Source organism: Neofelis nebulosa, chromosome X (genome assembly GCF_028018385.1).
Source record: "Neofelis nebulosa isolate mNeoNeb1 chromosome X, mNeoNeb1.pri, whole genome shotgun sequence".
NCBI lineage: Eukaryota > Metazoa > Chordata > Mammalia > Carnivora > Felidae > Neofelis > Neofelis nebulosa.
Genome location: NC_080800.1, coordinates 52,639,835 through 52,654,464, shown reverse-complemented (window position 1 = coordinate 52,654,464; position 14,630 = coordinate 52,639,835). Strand labels below are relative to the sequence as shown.

The 14,630-nt window shown below is 41.4% G+C and overlaps 2 protein-coding genes across 8 annotated transcripts in view; both read left to right on the top strand.

Moving 5' to 3' along the window:
- The window catches only part of ARHGEF9 (Cdc42 guanine nucleotide exchange factor 9), a 205,743-nt gene that overhangs the window by 17,539 nt on the left and 173,574 nt on the right, over positions 1-14,630 (top strand). The window contains exon 1 of one of the 7 annotated variants that reach the window (XM_058712277.1): positions 10,521-10,632. The exons of 4 other annotated variants lie outside the window; for them this stretch is intronic. Coding sequence is in view for 2 of the 3 variants with exons in the window: in XM_058712276.1 (XP_058568259.1) it covers positions 10,631-10,639 (9 nt within the window). In the remaining variant the exon portion in view is untranslated. Of the gene's footprint in view, positions 1-10,520; positions 10,644-14,630 lie in introns of those variants that run through there. 2 more of the 7 variants (XM_058712276.1, XM_058712275.1) reach the window with 2 other exon arrangements.
- LOC131501857 (uncharacterized) lies at positions 9,784-10,441 on the top strand. Its single transcript, XM_058712282.1, has one exon. The coding sequence runs from the start codon at positions 10,262-10,264 to the stop codon at positions 10,439-10,441; it is 180 nt and encodes a 59-aa protein (XP_058568265.1). The 5' UTR covers positions 9,784-10,261.

The following is a 14,630-nucleotide window of genomic DNA, read 5'->3' as shown; positions in this document are numbered from 1 at the left end:
GCTTTCAGCTGGTGGTTTAGAGTGGAGTCTGTGCCAACTGGGAACAGAAAACCAAAGAGGTCCTGAAATTCTCAGCCTGTAATCTGGAACTTTTAGTCCTTTTTTTGAGGAATTCTAACTAACGAAGGCCCTTGGTGGGGGAGAGGCAAAAGTAGGTGTTCACAGGCCGCAGTAGAAAATGTTTTCCATGACACATTTTTTCTGCATCCTATATTGTGAGTCAGCAGAGCTATGCTTTTATTCACTTATTCACTCATTCATTCATTCATTCATTATTCAGTCATTTAAAAAATATTTGTTGAATGTCAAGTACTGCTCTATGTGCTGGGGATACAACAATGAACAAAACATTCTCTGCCTTCATGGAGCTTAGAGTTTATACAGGGAGACAATAAATCAATAAAAAAACTAATTATATAACTTTTCATATAGTGATAGGACTAGAATGAAAATTAAGATAATAGGATAACAATGAGGTGGTACAGTTTTAAAGAGGGTAGTCAGGGAAAGATTCCTTTTGAAAAGATGAAATAGCTAAACTTATAGAGAGCTAGGAGAAAAGTCTCAGGCAGAGGCTAATTCTTAACCCTATGGTCTAGTTTCCTCCATTAAAACACCACCCTTCACAACCACACAATTATATGCATCCTTATTCTTTAACCTCAGCAAATCACTCATCACCCTTTCCTCAGGTTACCCTACTTGGGACCAACTTCTTGCCATCCACACCTTTGGTAAGGTAGTTGAAAATTTATTTATTTATTTTTTTGGTAGTTAAAAATTTAAAACAATACTTTATGTTAAGTTACAATTGAAAACCAGTCATAGCTTTTTGAGCTTTAAGGAATTTAAGAAACTTGTTTGAGGTCACACAGCTAACAAGAAGCAGAGGTTGGACTTCTGAAAGTTTTAACTTCTTATCCACTGCTTTTTTTTCACTTTGCCATGAACTTCTCAAGGCATGGTGAGGGCACAGCAGCACACATGAACATCAGACATTTTAGGTGAATGTGAGCTCACAGGAATCTCTTCCTAAGAATTAGTGTTCAGAATAAGGCAGATGATATTCCCACTCCCCCTTGTCATTTTCACCTGGGAATGTGTTCTGAGGGATGTTGGACAAACTGATGAGCAACCAGCCTGGGGAGGATTGCAAACCATGCCAGAAGGAAGAGCTGAAAGAAATGGTCATATTTATCTTGGAGAATGAGTGCTGTGTGTGTGTGTGTGTGTGTGTGTGTGTGTGTGTCTGCGCACGCACGCTTATGTATACAGAGAGAAATGTGGTTGTCCAGGAAGGATCAGAGTTTGAACCGTACATGTGTGCTGTGTATACAGAGAGAGGGGGTTGTTCAGGAAGAATAAGAGTTTGAACACTTTAAGAGGACTATTGTTTAGGACTTAGCTTTTTTTTGTATGGCCCAGGGGATAGTGTTCTAACAAATGGAACCACAGAATAATGAATTTCAGCTTAAAACGAATAATGACTATGAATGCTTCAGAGTGTGTTTCCTGTTACTGAAAATATTCAAACTGCTGCTGGACAAAACTCATCAGAAATAGTGGGCTTTGGAAATATATCTTTATTTAAATCATGTTACTGCTACATTCTACCTGTATGGCTATGGGAAAATGATGTAAACATTCTGAACCTTACTCTTTAAAATAGTGATAACAATTCTTTCTTTTCAGGCTTCTTTGGAGGATTAAATAGAATGGCATGTTGAAAAGCCTAGCACCATGCATGCCCAAAGTAGGTGTTTCCTCTTCTTCCTCTTCCATTCCCTTTACCTCATCACATATACTGTAGAAAGTATTACTATATAGGGAGGTTGGGAGGAAATGAACTTGTATTCCCATTTTAAGTATAAAATTTTATGATTCATTCTATAATCATCAACAACTTTATTCATTATCTGATTATTCTTAGGACACTTTACTGTATGACATGGAAATTTTGTGTCATTGTGACTATGTCTCCCACTAGACTGTAAGCTTCCTGAGAGCCTCTCTGTACCTCCCATCACTGTCAGAATAAGCCCTTATTGGAGCACCTGGCTGGCTGTTAGTAGAACATACAACTCTTGATCCCAGGGTTGTGAGTTTGAGGCCAGCATTGGTGATAGTGTTTACTTAATAAAAAATTAATAAAAATAAAAAAATAAGTGATTATTAAATTTAATTTTGGAGATGCAGTGATCTCTGTGCTGAATAATTGAACTAACCAGGAGTCTCTGTCCTCAGGGAGCTGATTCTCTTAAATGAGTCTGACATGCACAAATGTGCAAGAACATCTATTCATATCAGTAGCCAAGACAATAAACATATAGGATTCAATATCTTCAGACTGCCTGTGGCAAGCATTGGGGATTATTAGGTGGCTGGGGTGGGGGCAGAATGGCAATAAATGAGTAGCAGTGGGTGTCAGAATAAAATGCGGAACTTTCCTTGGTTGTACTTCCTGGAAGAAGTGTGACTTTGGGAGTTGTTTGAACCATAAGAGGCAAAAGACAACTAGGCATTGGCTTTTCCCTGAGAGAAAGCAAAGATTTAAGATTTAAATATCTTGCCTGGGAGGTAGGCCACTAGAACTCAGTTCAGAACATTGAAACATTTTATTCCTGTGACCCAAGAGACATGGATGGGACATGTGTTACTTAGTAGCATTTATATAGCACAGTGTGTAAGAGGATAGGCTCTAGAGTCAAACTGTTTGGGTTTACATCTGGGCTCCACTACTGACTAGCCATGTGACTTTGGGAAAGTTATTTAACCATCATGCCTCAGTTCCATCATGTGTAAAATAAGGACAGTAATAGTATCTACCTCATCAGGTGGTTGTGAGGAATAAGAGATAATATATGTAAAGAGCTTAGAACCTTGCCTGGTGCTGAGTTAGCACTTTATAAGTGTTTATTATTATCTAATGAGTGGTCTTCAGTTCCTAAGAAATATATTGGGTGCTTATAGTAATTTTAGTGTGAGCTTGGGAGCGTTTATATTCCAGGGTTTGCAGAATTTTTTTTTAAGTAGGCATCACACCCAATGTAGGGCTTGGACTCATGACCCTGAGATCAAGGGTCATATGCTCTACTGACTAAGCCAGCCAGGTGCCCCCCTGGAGCATTTATATTCCATACCATCTCATGGAGTGGTTAGCTCCTCAGCAGTGGTTGTGGTAGAAGTGGTGATAACATCTGGCTCAAAGAGATGGAAGAACTTTCTATCAACTGAGATTGTTCCAGAGATGATTGGGTTGTCTTAGGAGAGAAGAACCGCTCCATTGTTGTGGGTGTTAGAGTTGAGACTGGATAACTATTTGGTAGGAATATTGCAGAAGGGAATGAAGGATGGAAGAGGGGTTTTGCTGTACCAAAAATTCTCTGATTTCTTGATACTTGTCTTCAGAAAGGTTGGCTATGGAGTGGGAGTACTACTACTTGAAATATGGGGGACTTGATTATTTTTTGAAATTGTGAGCAGAGTCAGGCAATCACTTCACTCAGAACACTAACTGCCATGGATGGAGCTGGGATCAAATGTCATACTCCAGAGTCTCAAATCTCTCAAAAGTACGTTTGGGACTCAAGAGACAAGGGTTTTGGTTTCTGCCTTGCCAGCAATTAGCTATATAATCCTGGCCATGTTGCTTCCATTCTCTGAGCCTCAGTTTCCTAACCGAGGACATAAGTGTTTAGACTAGATTTTCTCTGAGGTATTATGAAGTATTGCCTTCTGTGGTTGGAAGATATGATTCTCTGAGTGGAAAGAAGTGGATGAAGAAAACATTCATGCATTCAGCAAATGTTTAATAAGCACTTGCTAAGTGTTAGGCACTGTGCTGGGCATGGGAGAGAAAGCAGTGAACAAGACAGGCATGGTCTCTCCCCTCTTAGTTCCACAATCCAGTGCAGGATACAAACAAGAAAAAAATACAATACAGTTTAATAAGTATTCCACGAGGGGCAAACACGGGGCCTTATAGGAGAAGGATATGATCCAGAATAATTTTGAGGGAGAACATAAGAGAAAGCCTTCTGGAGGAGGTGGCATGTGAACTGAGTTTTGAGGTGGGAGCTGGGGAAGGGTAGCAACATTTGCATAGTTCTTGAGGCAAGAGAACCTGATGATTATGAGAACTATAGTAGGCTCTGTTCAGCTGGAGAATGGAGAATGAGAGGGCATTGGTGAAAGTTGAGGTTAGAAGGACCAAAGGACACCAGACTAGCAAGGAACTGTATGGCATGCTACAGAATTTAGCCTAAAGGCAGTACGGAGTTATGGAAAGCTTTTAAGCAGAGAAGTTACATGAGTCAGGGTTCAGCTGCAGAAATTAAATCACTCTAGCTATTCTCAGTAGAAAGAGCCCTAATACAGAAAATGATGTGCTTCCAAAATTGGTGGAAGGGCTGGAGGGGCGACCTTTAGGCTGGGCTTCCAGGAATAACTCTCAGAATACAAGGGGAGCTATTTTCTGTGCTACAAGCAGGAAGGTGAGGCATCAGGGGCTTTGGAAACACTCCACCTTATCTGAAGTCTAAGAATCAAGAATCTGCCATTGCCTTAACTATTGACTAGAGTATCATTATGCTTTCCAGATCCTCAGTGGCAAAAAAAAAAAAAAATCAAGTGCTCTGGCTCCCTAAATATACAAAGCTAGTAACCAAACACTGGGGTCTATGGAAAAGTAACATGGCTGCAGAAAACCCTAAAATCTCCATCACTGTGCTTGCCAATAGAAGCAGCAGAAATATGGCTTCTGCGTCATTACCTCCTTCCAAATATTGTGCATGTGCATATGATTACCAGAAATAAATCACATCCAGAACACTGGATGAAAAGGAGCCTGAGAAATGACAGGCTATGGTAGGTTTTTGGTTTTGAGCTTTTCAGCAATATAGGAAGGCAGGCTAGAAAGAGGATGGCATGGATCCTGAGCACCCAATCTATAGTATCCACCATCAGATTGATAAGAGCTGTTCTGCTTTTGAGAGAAATAATTTGGACAGGAGAGTAGAGGCTGAATTGGGGAGAGAGCAGCACAAGAGACCAAGTAATGAGTAGTAATAGAATCAGAGATGGTGAGGCACTGATTAAAGGTACTGGCAGCAGAGAAACAGAGGAAGGACACAAGAGATATTAAAGAGGGAAAGAATCACCAGGACTTGGAAGACTGGTTGGTTGGCTGGAAGCAAGATGAGTGAGACGCAAGACTTATGTATATCTCACAGGTTTTTGGCAAGGAGAAATTCTTACAAGACAGGGAACTCAGGGGAAGGAGGAAGCTGGCAGGGATGGGGGAAGATGGTTTCAATTTTAGATTTATTAAGTTTGACATTCTTGTGAGATATTTGGGAGGAGATATCCAGAAGGCAGTTGGAAATTCATCTCTGGAATTCAAGAGAACTACCTGGGAGTCATCAGCAGAGAGTTGTAAGCTCTAGGCCAGCAAGGGTTTTGTTCCCCCTAGTGTCTAGTAACTTTGTTTAAAAGAGGTGCATCAGTGTGTAATGTAGGTGGTAGTTCAAGCTTTGGGAATGGATGGGTCCACCATTCAGTGCAAGTGTGGAATGAGAAGAAAAGTGGAATGAGATTAGAAAACCCTGAGAAATCATGGCCTTAATCAATGAATGAAGAACCCAGGCATGAAGTAAAGACTGTATAACCAGACAGATCATGTGGATAGTGTCCCCAACGCAAAGGTTGCATTTCAGGAAGGAGGAAGGCATCAATGAAATCAAGAGGGAGAGAAGCCAGGGGAGATAAAAATGGAAAATTGGCCATGCCATTTAGTAACAGGTTGGTCATTTGTTTACATTCACAAGAAGTTCTAGTTTCCTATGAAATGACTGGAGTGACAGCCAGGTTACAGTGGATTGAAGGGTAGTAGAAAATGAAGTGGAGGTAGGATATGATTGCACTTTCAAAGTCAAGGAGAACAAGAAAAAAATAGGTCTTGGCAAGGATGTGGAGAAAGAGGAACCCTCTTGCACTGTTGGTAGGAATGCAAACTGGTGCAGCCAATATGGAAAACAGTATTGAGATTTCTCAAAAAGGTAAAAATAGAACTACCTTGTGATCCAGCACTGCATCACTAGGTATTTAACCAAAGAATACAAAAATACCACTTCAAAGGGATACATGGACCCCAATGTTTATATAGCAGCATTATCTATAATAGTGAAATTATGGAAACAGTCCAAGTGTCCATCAACTGATGAGTGGATAAAGAAGAGGTGGTATACACACACACACACACACACACACACACACACACACACACACACACTGGAATATTACCCAGCCATAAAAAAGAAGGAAATATTGCCATTTGCAATGACAGGGGTGGAGTTAGAGAGTATAATGCTAAGCAAAATAAGTCAGAGAAAGACAAATATTGTATGATTTCACTCATATGTGAAATTTAATGAAACAACTGAGCAAAGGGGAAAAAAAAGACAGAGAGGCAAACCAAGAAACAGACTCTTAACTATAGAGAATAAATTGATGGTCACCAGAAGGGAGGTGAGGGGGGACAGGTTAAATTGGTTATGGGGATTAAGGAGTGCATTTGTTGTGATGAGCACCAGGTGTTGTATAGAAGTGTTGAATCTCTATACTATACACCTGAAACTAATATTACATTGTATGTTAACTAACTAGAATTCAAATAAAAACTTAAAAAAAAAAGCAAGGAGAAAGATTCTGGTTGCTTACATTATGGTACTGTTCTGATCACTAGTATCTGTCTCAACATAATATAGCAGAGTGGCTAATAGTTTAAAAACTATTTTGGCATTACCTCCTACAAGAAATAAATTTTACATCACAATCTAGCACATTTATATTTATATATAAGTGAAACAAAAGCTTCATTAAACCACAATTATATGAACATTTCATATAAGTGGAATCATACATAAGCCTTTTGTTTCTGGCATTTTCACTTAGCACATTTTCAAAGTTCATTTATGTTGTTACAGTAATAGTATTCCATCCCTTTTTATGGCTGAATAATATTCCATCATATGGATATACCACATTTGTTTATCCATTCACCTTGACAGACATTTGAGTTTTTTCCATCTTTTGGCTATTGTGAATAATGCAATTATGAACAGTCATGTACCAGATTTTGTGTGGACATTTTTTTTTCATTTCTTTTAGATATATACATAGAAGTGGAATTACTGGGTCAAATGGTAACCCTATGTTTAACTTTTTGAGGACTGACCAGTCTGTTTTCCAAAGTGGCTTCATCATTTTACATTTTCACCAGCAGTGTTATAAAGGTTCTGACTTCTCCATATCTTACTTAATTATGTTATTATCTAGCTTTTTTTATTGTAGCCATTCTAGTGGATGTAAAGTGGTATCTTTCTACAAATAATGCTGTAGTAAATATCCTGCATTTGCACTTCCTGCATTTGCTTTGAATTCTCCTGGTAGCTAATATGTTGAGCATCTTTCCATGTGCTTATTGACTATTTCTTTTGGAAAATGTTATTCAGAACCTTGGCTAGTTTTTTTAAGTTGGTTATTCTTTTTATCATTGCTCTTATATATTCTAGGTAAAAGTCTCTTATCAGATATATAATTTCCAAATATTTTCTTCCATTCTGTGGGTTGTCTTTTCATACTCTTGATAGTATCCTTTGAAGCACAGAAGTTTTTAATGTTGATGAAGTCCAATGTGTCTATTGTGTTGTTGTTGCTTGTGTTTTTCATGTCATATCTAAGAAAACATTCCCAAATTCAAGGTCACAAAGATTACTCCTATTGCCTCCATTTTGTTAAACTTTGCCACATTATCATTATCACATCTAAGTAACTAATAGTGATTCCTAATATCATCAAGTATCCAGTCTGTTCAAATTTCCAATTGTGTCATAAATGTCACAAATATGTGTGTATGCACATAAATCAGAACACACGTTTCACTTGAGTCATACTTTTTTCTTCCTATTTATTTGCTAAAATTTCAGGTTGTTGGTCCTATATATATATTTTTTAATGTGTACCTCCACATTATAGTTTAATATGTTTTTTCTGTCTTCTGTGTGTTCTATAAATTGGTAATTGGATCTAGAAGCTTGATCTGATTCACGGTTTTGTGTTGTTTGTTTTGGCATGAATCATTCATAGGTGATATTATAAGCCAAAACCTTTGAAGTGGGGACTTCTTTTTATTCGATCTTGCACGCTAAGGGCCATTTTGTTTATAGCCGGCATTCATTCAGAATTTCCAGTCATCTAGTTAAGATAGGTGGCTGTCCTAGCCTCAACAATTTATAAAGAATAGATAGCAATACTCATTCCTCTTAGAGTCTATGGTATTCTAGGAGTTCCAGAATTTAATTTCTATTCCTGTTTAATCTAGTTCCTGCCCCCTCCACCAATATCTATCTATTCACTTTTATAGTTTTTGAATGAAAGAGGAAGAAGGGCCTTCAGAGATCGGTATAAAGGAGTCCTGGGTTCTTGAGGGCCCAGGAGCCTGCTGAAATTGCATGTATTTTTCTGAGGTGAGGGTTCAGAGGTGTCACTGAACTTTCTGATAGGTCTAAGTCCTCATGTGACAGAAGGGAGATGGAGGCCAAGAGAGGGAAAAGGAGTGGCCCAAAAGTCATAAAGCAAGGCTGAATTTGGGCTGGGAGTAAATCTGAAATCTTTCTGTCTCTAGCGAGTGCTTTTCCCCTAGTTCCAGATATAGGGTCAGGAACACAGAGCAGGAGCACAGTGATTACAAGTACATTTCAAATTTTGTAGAAGCTTTTCCACTGCAAAGTTGGCTTCCCTTCACAGTACTTAGCTGCAAACAGTCATAGTCTAAAGAAACCATAAACAGGAAAGGAAATTGACCTGTAAATGGAGGGATGGCAGTGTGTATTTGTAGTGTGTCCTTGTGGTTCTATCCACAGCACTGATTTTTTTTTTTTTTAATGTGCACAGCTAATTAAGAGTTGTCTATAGGGGCGCCTGGGTGGCTCAGCCTGTTGAGCGTCCGACTTCGGCTCAGGTCATGATCTCATAGTCCGTTAGTTCGAGCCCTGTGTCGGGCTCTGTGCTGACAGCTCGGAGCCTAGAGCCTGGTTCGGATTCTGTGTCTCCCTCTCTCTCTGCCCCTAACCCACTCGCGTTCTGTCTCTGTCTCTCTCAAAAATAAATAAACATTAAAAAAATTTTTAAAAAACGAGTTGTCTATAAATACTTAAACAGTGGCCAAAGACACCTTTGCTTTCTTCTTGGCCCAGAATCCAAAAAACATGACTGCCAAGGCATGCTTCCTCCCCACCTATCCTTTTTTTTTTTCATTTCTTTTTCTTCTTCAACCTTTCCCCCCTTACTTTCCATCACCTTTCTTTCTTCATCTTATCCTCTATATTTTCTCCCTCCTCTTTCCTTCTCTTTCCCCCTGCTTCCCATAATCCTCCCCTTATTCCTCTTTCCCTTTCTCCCTTCCATGCCCTCTCCCTTCCTCCCACTTTCGTGTGCTCCCTCCATTCCCCCTCCCTACATACCCCTCAACGCACCCCCAACAAGCTCCCCACCCCCACACCAGAACCGCGGCCTTGGGCTCTAGCTAGTCCGGGGCGGGGGCTTGGGCCTGCCGATTGGCTACCGCCGCTAGCACGCCAGCTTAAGTCCCGCCCAACGCAGCGAGTAAACGCGAGGCTGTAGCACCTGCTATTGGCCCGCGGGACTGTCAGCAGCAAGGGTCGTGCCTCACGCAGGCGCCCACAGTAGCTAGGTGAATAAAAAGGCCGCCTACGGCCGGGAGGGGGGTGGGGAGAGGAGAGGGAGAGAACCAGCAAGGCAGGTTTTAAATGAGAGGCTGGCTACCTGGAACCCCGCGGAGAGAGCGAGCAACTTGGCTAGAGAAGCGAGCAAGCTAGGAAAGCGAGCGATACAGAGGGAGTAGGGGGAGACTGAGACTGACTTATAGCCGAACAGGTGGAGACGCACGCCCGGACAGACCGATCAGGCGCCTGAGAACCTCACACTGGTTCCTCCCGCATTTTCCTTTGAAAGCCAGGATTTTGCCTCTTCCTTGGCGCCTGAGAGAGAATGCTGGACTCTGCCGACTTCAGCGTGAGCTAAGATTTCTCAGCTAGGGAGGAAAGATCAGCCCAATCCTGAGAAGGGGGAAAGCCATCTCCCCTGTCCCCATCCCCCCCCACCCCATACCAAACTCGGGCGCCAGACCCAGCCCTTCCCCAACCATCCGACTTCCTCCTCTCCTTTTTAGCATGGTGGCTGTATGGACAGTCTGACAGAACAGAGACTGACATCTCCCAATCTGCCGGCCCCCCACTTGGAACACTACAGTGTTCTGCATTGCACCATGACCCTGGATGTGCAAACTGTAGTTGTTTTTGCCGTGATTGTAGTCCTCCTGCTTGTCAATGTCATACTCATGTTTTTCCTGGGAACGCGCTGAATGGAGTCCAGCCTCCTGAGCTGTGGCGAACTCTCGCTTTGATTTCATCCCGAGAACCACCGAGAAAAAAAAAAGAGAGAGAGACAGAGACAGAGACAGACAGTGACAGGGAAAGGAAGGGAGAGAAAGAGCAAGCTTTCTTACTCAGGGGGGAAAACGTTTTGAGCTTCAACATGGCCTCGCTGTGATATGTATGACGTTGGTATATTATCTCTCCCTAAATCTTTTGTCATGTCTTGTCTTTTAAATATGCCTGTGAATGTAGTTGCTTATTGCTTGAGTAAAATTGTTGATAAAGAAATGCATTCTATTTGAGTGTGCATGTGTGTGTGCATTCTCCATCTATGTGACGTTCACGGAGCAAGATCTGTGTCCTTAAACAGTGGCTTTGCTGTTTGTGGTGTCTTGTCAACTCATTTTCTTGAAAACTACCTTTAAATTCCATCAGGGAATTTTAGTCAAAAATTTTCTCCTGCCATCAGGAGTGAATTTGGGTTTGTTTGTGGAGAAAGGGGGGTGTGGGAAGAGCGTGATGGATTTTTGACATCTTAGGAAAGACAGCCCTGTGCTGGATGTTTAGAGGGAAAAAAATCGATACAAGGAATGAATTTAAGGAAAATGATTCTTTAGTCTCTAATGAGAAGTGAGAATTTGAGAAGTGATGCGGTGGGGTGCAGTGAGCTGGCAGTTGGTGACTGTGTCATTTGACTCTCAATTTGCTGTTCAGGGATCACAGTTTACAGTCTGGAAAGAAGCCACCTTTAAAGCATTTATTAAAACATTTAATGTCAATTTCTTTGGAATCATGGACTGAGACATAAAAGCCTTCTCTGATCTTTATGAATTGGCAAGAGAAGACCTTGATAAGAGCTGTTTAGCTTCCTTTTCCCAGAGAAGATTGTACCATTGGATTTGAGTTTGTGGATTTTTTTCTGCGTGTCCTCTGAAAAACAACAAAAGCCAGGTCTTTACCCACCCTGGGAATAATGGTATTTGTATATGCCTCTTTTGGATATTCTCATTTACATGATGTTCTTGAACTACATTTTAAATAGAACTTGCTAGTGCTAATGAGAAAGTGATGGTTTTTGTTTGCTTCCTTGTTCTTTAAGATCAGAGGTCTCGCTAATTGAAAGATTTCCATAACAAAATGAAAGTATGTATCATGCTAAATTGAGAGTTTTGAGCACCCTCCCCCTCCAAAAAAGTCTGGATGGAATGGGATGAGAGCTGGGGAAGGCATGAACTACAAGTAACATTCAATTTTGACATATATTTGCATTTCTGTCAGATGGTGGTGGTTGTAGTTATTATTGCTATTGTTATTATTTTATATTTCTCTTTCCACTGAGAACACCTATGGAAAAGCCAGGAAAAAATTGTCTGTGATGCCAATGTGCATATTTTTTTTCTCTCCACTTCCACCCACTGATTGGCAGGTATTCCTCATTCTGTGTTTACCTGACTTGAAATAGTGCCATTTCTGGCCCATGTAGCAATGAATCAGGGCACATACAGTATACATGCATGTTCCCCCTGTACCCATGTGGGCGACTACTCCTGTGTGATGTACGAAACTGCTGCCATTGTGCTGTCAGGTTCCATATCCTGTTGTTCAATATTTTTGGAAATGACTATGAAGGGAAAGGGGCTGTGAAGGGGGCTCTCGAAATTGCCCTGACCTCAGAACCCAGAAAGTATTATTTAATGTCCTCCGAAGAGGTTTTGAGCCTCAGGGTGTGCTATTGGCTTGATCTGGGTAAAAGGTTTTTTTTTTTTTTTTTTGTTTGTTTGTTTGTTTGTTTGTTTTTGTTTTTGTTTTTAATTCTGTTGGTACCATAGTATAAGCGTGATCTGGGAAGTTTGGTGGTATTAATTCTTATTTACTTTTCGGTCCCTTTTTTTGGGGGGGTCTGGATTGACCTGAACTTGTTTCTTTGCAAAGAGAATCTTGTGAGCGTCACCCCCCCACCACCACCACACACACATCCTTAGTTCTAGTGGTATTATCTAAAGTAAGCTTATATTTTGGCTGGACACTTTGTTTTGAGACACATTGGACAGGAAAATCTCCAGGCTGGGCAGCTACAGACTTGAGTTCTGTCTGTTGAGCAGTTATTTGACCTTGGGAATTTTTTTTCCTTCTCAATGTGTTTGGGGTTCCCTGTAACATTGGCTTTTGGGGATGGTTGGATTAGGTAACCTCCAAGTTATTGCGTTTTGTGATTTTGGGTGCCCATATGCACTTGAAATCAGAGGACGATCAACTGGAAAGACAAGTGAAAAGAAAAATGAAATGTTAAGCAATGGGTGATGGGGTGGAGGGAGGAAATACCTTATTGCTGGTATCTGGTGAAACTTAAGTTTTACCTAAGAGATTTTTTTACCTAGCTGTGTGGGAAGAAAACTGGATTACAGCAATGGAATGCTTTTTGCTTCCCCCCACCCTTTAAGGTGAGAAGAGTTCTGTAAGTCTAGTCTTTGAGCCAGGTTTGTGACAAAATAGTGTTATGAAATGCCACAACTTTCACCTCTGAGTGCCTGACAGACCCTTGGCAGAGAACCTTTGGGAATGTATGTGTGTAGGGTGTGTGACAGTATGTTTGTGGTGTGTATGCACACCATTCTGTGTGTGTGTGTGTGTGTGTGTGTAGGGGAGAGGATGTACATTCTTGAATGTTGCTGGGGGTTGGTTGTGCTAGGAATGAGGAAAAACAGCAGGGCATGCATTGAGTGTTCCACAGTTCTGAATGGGCTCCTTGTGCTAGGGCCTGTAAAGATTTGACTGGTGCCAGACTGGATGGGTATTTCCCCTACCACTCCTGCTACTTCACAACCCCTCAGGCTAAAGGGGTATTTCCATCAGTAATTTAGTTGACAAAATGGGTAAGCATTTTTCAAATTAACTTATCTCTAGGCAAGTAAGGGGATGTTGCTAGCCAGATGGCAGGCCACCCAAGAGCAGCTAAAAGGGAGTTTGGGAAGTAGAGAACCAAAGTTGGCAGTGTGGCTTTTTACTTGTGTGAATCCTAAAGGTTTGGCATTTCTCCTTCAGACTTGTGAGGATATGCAAAAAGAGAAGAGTGGGAGAATATGAAAAATGCAGCCCAGAAGAGCGGAACCCTCTGCATTTTTACTTTTTTACCATCCCTCTTCTGTCTCTTCATCTTCTCCCTTCTCCATTTACTCTCCCCTCTGATATAGCCTCATCTACTCTGCCCCCATTCCTACTGTGGAAGGGGAGATGGAAGAGAAGAGGGCTTTTCCTCTCTGATTTATCCCATCTTTTCCCAACTAAGTTTCTAGTTCCCTTTCTTCCTCTCTGACTGCATTGGGTAGAGGATAGGATTTTGTTCTTAGGATGGACAAAATTCTAGCTCAGAAATTTTCCCCTCCAGCTCCCCACCAGGGGATTCTGGAACAGCCCTTTACCAGTATCCTAGCAACCTCCTGCATTACTCAGTTCCTGCTGAGCTCCAGAGCCCACCCTTTAAAGGTCCAGGCACAAAGGCCTCTAGAAAATGGGAGCTGGAGCCCAGCAAGACTTAGAGAGATGCTTTTGGGGAAGTGGACAAAAAAAGAACAAGATCCTCATTGCCTGCAAATGCCTAGAAAACACGTCCACAGAAGGCATACAGAGCCTAGCCGACTTTTAGCCATGGGGACTGTTTATTGGAAAGCTCCTGGGTTCAAATTCCTTTCTCCTTTCTTCCAAATGCCTTCTTAAGATTAACTGAGTCATTTCACAGCCCAGATTTCAGTGCAAGGAAGTCTGTAGGCCCTGAAAAATATTTTTTTTTCCACTCTGACTTTTGCCTGATTCAGGGAGGAGGTGGAGGGATAGTGTGGTAGGAACAAACTGAGCAGTGCCTTTCCCCCATTGAGACAGCCCCTGCCAGAACCTGTAGCATCTATTTGTGTAGTATGCCCCAATTTTGTCTGTGGCTTAGGAAAATGCCCAACTTGGCTGTAATGTGGAGTTTGGGGAGTTTTGTTTCTAGGTTGTTGGTCTCTGAATAGTTTCTAAATGGAAGGCTGGGCAAATAGGAAGACCATTTTGATTGTGGGGCTGGTGAACAGGTCTTGGGCCTTGGCTGATTTTCTCATTCACTTGTGTGGTGATTAAGTGTTTAGGGAGCTGAGAGATTCCAGTGAACCTGTGAGTGAGGTACTCTTCTGCCCTGTGGTG

What these genes read in the sequence shown, in the direction of transcription:
- LOC131501857 (XM_058712282.1), top strand. Translation starts at nt 10,262, where the DNA reads ATGGACAGTCTGACAGAACAGAGACTGACATCTCCCAATCTGCCGGCC.